At 31.9% G+C, this 5,943-nt stretch overlaps 1 protein-coding gene across 1 annotated transcript; it reads right to left on the bottom strand.

The window, feature by feature from the left end:
* Positions 1-784: 784 nt before the first annotated feature.
* Positions 785-5,561, bottom strand: LOC124539226 (multifunctional protein ADE2). Its single transcript, XM_047116527.1, has 8 exons — positions 5,346-5,561; positions 4,479-4,682; positions 2,930-3,187; positions 2,276-2,401; positions 2,104-2,189; positions 1,609-1,777; positions 1,306-1,523; positions 785-1,120 (listed from the first exon to the last, which is right to left on the bottom strand). Exons 1-8 carry the CDS (start codon positions 5,362-5,364, stop codon positions 923-925), a joined length of 1,278 nt encoding a protein of 425 aa, XP_046972483.1. The 5' UTR covers positions 5,365-5,561; the 3' UTR covers positions 785-922.
* Between the last annotated feature and the right edge of the window lie 382 nt (positions 5,562-5,943).

Below are 5,943 nucleotides of genomic sequence, written 5' to 3' on the forward strand. Positions count from 1 at the left end.
AGAAAGTATATTTTAGGTAAATGTGTGCAGGTACTTTTATAATTTTAACTTTATAAGTCATAATACACTCGACTCTATCACATATATATATATTACATACCAACACAGTTAAAATTTTTAAGAGATAAGATCATTAGATTTGTAGTATAGCTATTAACTAAACTTCATGCAAATGTGTGCACATCGAATTGAACCCCATATTTTGGTAAATGTAAAGTGAAATATAAAATCACACATCAATCGTCAAAATTAAAACGTATTACGTACTTACAAGTATAATTTGAGTGTACATCGTATGTACATTGTAAGCATAGCTTCATTGTGATAATTTAAATATCAATAGATAAATGCAAGTTTCAGCGTGTTTGTGTATTTTATATTTGGCTATTTATTAGAATAGCTTTATACAATAAAATATTAAATTCAAAGTAAAACAAACGTTGCCAGTTAATTTTAAGTAATCAACATCTGTTATTCTTATATCTTTTTACATACGAGTTAATTTTGAGGAGCGGCTGAAATACGCATTCATTTTTGCTAAAACCATTTGCTAAAATTATATTTCTACTGACATTTCATTCGTCAAACTGTCCCAACTAGTTTAATTCAATAATATATTATTGTTTGCTTTAAATTGTCTACTGGTTTTAAAACGCGCACCATAAATCACGCATCTCGGCATCCTTATTTGCTTACCTCCAATAATGTTACTCAATATTGAGGATATTATATTGTTGATTTTACTTTTAATGCAATTCTAGGTTATTTCAATGAAATTACGGGCTGATATATAAACTTTATTCAAATATTCGATGGAATGATAGGTTTTTGTTAGACGTCAATATGTCTCCACAGTCTCCTACGAACAATACTGACCAAGACACATAAAGAAAAATATTGACATTATATTGACTTTATTAACTTAAAGGCTAAGATTTCTCAATTTTTTATCAGCAACTCTAAGGGCGGCGGCCATATCCAGCTGCTTAACTCTAAGACGGGCCCACACCAGGTAATCTTGTAAACCGATGATTTGAGCAGCCATCAGAGCTGCACTGTCTGGGTAGATCACTGTCGCACAACCCAAGCCGGAAGGTACCGAGAGGGATGACCAGATATCCTAAAATCATAAATAATATTTAAATAATACCAATAACATAACTACTATACTTATTACTTTTTAATTTTATTTAGTTTTGTCTTAATATTTTTTGGTATATTCTATGAATTTGGTAAAAGGTTTACCTGAAGTTATTTCACATGTCCTTTTTTATTGTAGTAAAGTAACTTATGTTTTATGCTAACCTGAACAAGTTTATCCGATGGCGGAGGGCAGTTGATTACAGGGTACGAAGTGTTGCCAGATAGCACTGGTCCTAAGCCATTTGATCTTCCAGCTACGGCAATAAAAACTAGAGCCCCATGTGTGTCTTCATAGTGTTGCATAATGCGAAGGGTTTCTTCAGTTGCCTTATGAGCAGAAGTGACACGGAGATCAACATCTAAGCCAAGTTCTCGTGCAGCTGTAAGAACGAAAATGTTATAACTAATGTGATAATTTCGCATACATCATTTTTAAGACAAATGCTCTTAGAAGAAATAAATTACCTTTGGCAATCTTTTGGCAATGTTCCTGATCAGCTGGGGAGCCCATAAACACGACAACCTTGTGGTGGATGTTTGGCTTTAAGTGGTCCAACTGTTCCTTTACCCAGTTGAAATTGCGTTTAACTGTGTCAAGATCGGCTGCTGTTACATTTGCCAAGTTTCTGTACACCTAAACATCAAAAAAAAAAAACATTGCAATTCAAGACAATATAATGTGACAAATATGCCCTTCAATTCTAAGGATACGGAAATTTTAATTCGTTGCTTTTAAATTAAAAAAAAACACAGGAGATCTAAGTTATAGACTTATTAATATTTTTACTCTTCTGGCAACATTTGATCGATTATATTAACAATACCCTATGACTTAAGTTGAATTAATTATGAATTAATATTCCGAACTTTATTATAATATAGAGCAGAGGTAATCAGGTCAAAAAAATTGACTTACAGTCTTAATTGTAATCATTTGTTAGCGAAATTATAAATAAATACCTGTTTATCGACCATCAGTCTCTTATCGCCAGAAGGCCACAACCTCCAGGAATCTGAGTCAATGACGTCAGCTAAAAGAATATTACCTGAAAGGAAAAGGCGTGTAAGTATAATGTATTCTAAAAGAAAGCATATTCATCAAGAAGGAAACAATCAGTTACTGCGATATTACCATTACTATCGACTCCAAATTCAATCTTCATATCAATGAGTGCGCAATCTCTCAACGCCCAAGCCTTTTCCAAAATCTCGAAAACCAAAATTGTCACCTTGCGCATGTAGTCAACCTCGTCTTGACCTGTTGAAGAAAAGATCATCCTTTAATTAAACATTCTTTCTCAAATGCTTACATGATGAATGTAGTACATGAAGGAACTTTGAAAGCCCTTGCTTTGGAATGCAACGAAGCGATAATAAAGTAAAGTAAGACCCCGAAATTTCCCACTGCTGGTTAAGGCCTCCTCTCCTATTAAGGAGAGGGTTTGGAACATATTCCACCACGCTGTTTCCGCGCATGAGTGTTGGTGGAATGCACATGTGGTAGAATTTTTAAGAAATTAGAGACATGCAGGTTTAATCACGATGTTTTTCTTCACCACTGAGCACGAGATGTATTATAAACACAAATTAAGCACATATATATAGTGGTGCTGGTGTGGTGCACATATATATAGGCTTGAACCCGAAATCATCAGTTAAGATGCACGCGTTCTAACTACTGAGCCATCTGAGCTCAAGCGATAATAAGCGATAATAAGTTTGAGTGAAATACAAATTATATATTTATTTTATATATTAAAAAATATGAGGCTTTACATAAACTTACCAATGAGTAATCCATTGATTTTGAAGTTAGCGGACACGATCTGCTCTTCTGACCATTGGGGGTCGTGGTTGGCGTCATCTTTGAAGAAGGTCTCCTGTTTCGGTGGAGTGAACCGGAATCCTTCAGGTACGCCAGGGTTGCGTTTCAAAAACGAACCAGTTGCCAAACGCCTTGTGACCCATTCAATGGGAACCATATCGCATTTCTTTGAAATAAAAGCGGTAGGCGAAGCAATTTTTACGAAGGCGGTTTTAATACCTGAAATGGGTATTAAACTAAATTATTCAGGCGTCTCCTATAACTTATATTATGTAATAATCGAGGGAATAAAAAAGAGCTTTATCGTATGACCAATAATGTGCAAAAATTTAAGTTTTTTTGTACACCGCATAAAACACAAGCTGATATTGCTATTGAACCACTTTCAAATTCAATGCCCAACTCCACTTTACAACTAGTTGTAAAGTGACTCTAGGCTCAAGACATAATATCCTGGGAATATCAATAAAAATGGCCTTTCGTATTTCTCAATAAAATTATTTACAATTATAATCATGTTATTTTATATTATCTTTATTCTTTCGTTTCCATATAAGTTTTCCTTAGTAAACAAGTAGAACATTTGAACTTTATATATTGATAGCAAAAGTTGTTGTTGTTTTTAATTAATTGTACAATACGGAGTAAAGCTTTCGCAGTCGTACTAATATTGTATTTAAATACGAAGACTGTCTTTCATCTAGCTTGCTTCTAAGATTTATTATAATTTATTATAATGTATCAGTAATTTTATTTTTCATATATTATTAGGAATATGACCAGGTAATAATTAGCTTAACATAATTAAGTTATTTCGAAAAGTAGGTTGCAGAAACACATCGCGTCATAAATTTTAACAAATAAGAATAGGTATATTCCAGTTATCATCATCAATCAATCATAATACACGAATGCTTTGAAAAACACGACGATAAACCATTTTTAATCAAAACTCATTATCATCTGTGACTATGTTGTGGTCTGTGGACTATTGACATCGCGATTCGGTATCTATATTTAAAATGAAGTAATACATCACAATTATTTCATAATAATGACGTGCAAAAGATTATCACGTATTATTTTCTACTTTAGGGTCACGAAAGTCAACAGAATTATCAGTAACGAAATACACCATACATTTTCGATCATTTACATTTAGGGTTGCCATATACAAAAATAGCATAATTTATATCTTCTACGAAGGTCAATTCTTTTTTTAAGACAATTTATTTTACATCTATGTCTACAAAACTCATCAGTCATTATTATATATTTTAAATTCGTGCGGAATCTCAAGCTCTAAGCAAAATCTAAGTTAGTATGTCAATTTAAGCCAACACATGTTGGTTAGAAAATACTGTATTCAAAAGAGTAAAACTTTAAGCTTTAAGTAGTACCGATAAATTTAACTAAGATGAGTCTTTAACTTTGTAAGGTTTATATGTTTCGATATTACTTTGAACTTGATAATTTAAATGGAAGGAAAATTGTAACATTTTAAACTTACCAGTAGCCTTGAGTATCTCGAAGACTTTAGCATTAGTTTGGTTCGATATGGCAGCTTTGCCCTCCATGTCATGTGCTTTAACGCCATCGCCGGCTGTGATTCTGTCCTTGTTGAGTAGAAGGCAGTGATCGGGAACTTCAGGGAGGTCGAAGACTTGTTTGGTTTTACCCTCGATTATGAGTTTACCGAGTTTATAGCCACAAACTGCAAAGGATATACTTTAATTACTTACTGAATAAATGTATTTCATAAATAGAAATTAAAATTTATTAAAAAAAAATATGCTACCCACCTACTCAATCTATATTCAATTCAATACAATAATATATGTATGTAATAATAATAATCTAACCACAGTATGTGTACCACTTGACTTTGAATTTAGGAAGTTCATATTTTTATCATCCCATGTTTAATCATTTTTATTTTTTATAATTTTTCGTTTTGAATTATTTTATCATCAGGATAAAATATATCAATGAAAAAAATTATAACGGTACAATATAAAAAAAATAGATAACCCACTAATCCAAATATTGGCATGTTGGTTAAAATTCAGCATACTGATTTCGGTTAATTATAAAAGTCAGTAGTTTATCATTTATCAAGGTCTCTTGATATTATAATGATTGCATCACTAATATAACACTACATACATTCATGAAATTAAAAGTATTATATTTAGTAATAATTTGATACAAGGCGCTAATAAAAAAACCGCGCAAATAAATAATATACATGCAAAGAAAATGCTATTGTTAATCACATCAATTTAAATATACCTGAAGTTAGCAGGTAATTTTGTACAACACTAGTCAATACAATTTAGTCGGGTTAACTATGTAACTCTCAATGACAAAAACTTACCTTCTTTTGGGGTAGACATTTTGTTAATGAATTTGTTAGTTCTGGTTATGAAGCGGGTTGACGGTAGAGGAGAGAACGCGCGTCAGGTCTGTTGTGAAGCCGGTGCCTTTTATAAAGTTTTATCCAGCATCAGAAATAACACCACGTGCTTGTCTACGCACTAGTTTGACGGCTGAGATCTGACCACTTTTGATAACAAGTTAATATAGTGTGTATGCGCGATTTTGATCTTTAGTTTAGGCACAAAAAATATTAAAATGTAGTGTCCTTATAATAATTATAATTGTAGAAATAAGTTTTCATGGACTTTTTTTATTGAAACAGTATTCTATACATAATCTTTTGATATTATTAATGTTTTTAAATTGTAAAATACTAAAACAATCTGTTGTTATTAAATAAAAAAAATAATTTGTCTCGCGTGTTTTTTTCATATATGAAAAAAATCCTAGCCAGCGCATGTTATTAGTAAGAACTGTAAATGAAACATGTGAAGATATTAAAAAAACATAAAAATAATCGAATCGTCAAATAAAAAAATTGCAAACGTACTACTTAAATAAGTTTCAAGATTAGTCGGTCGCAGTAGCGCTGTATC

Source organism: Vanessa cardui, chromosome 2 (assembly GCF_905220365.1).
Source record: "Vanessa cardui chromosome 2, ilVanCard2.1, whole genome shotgun sequence".
NCBI classification, from domain to species: Eukaryota; Metazoa; Arthropoda; class Insecta; order Lepidoptera; family Nymphalidae; genus Vanessa; species Vanessa cardui.

Excerpts from the sequence above, each read along its gene's own strand:
- LOC124539226 (XM_047116527.1), bottom strand. Across the intron at positions 2,402-2,929 it reads AATCAATGGATTACTCATTG|GTCAAGACGAGGTTGACTAC; the intron begins GTAAGTTTATGT and ends TTTCTTCAACAG. Across the intron at positions 1,778-2,103 it reads GACTGATGGTCGATAAACAG|GTGTACAGAAACTTGGCAAA; the intron begins GTATTTATTTAT and ends TTTGATGTTTAG.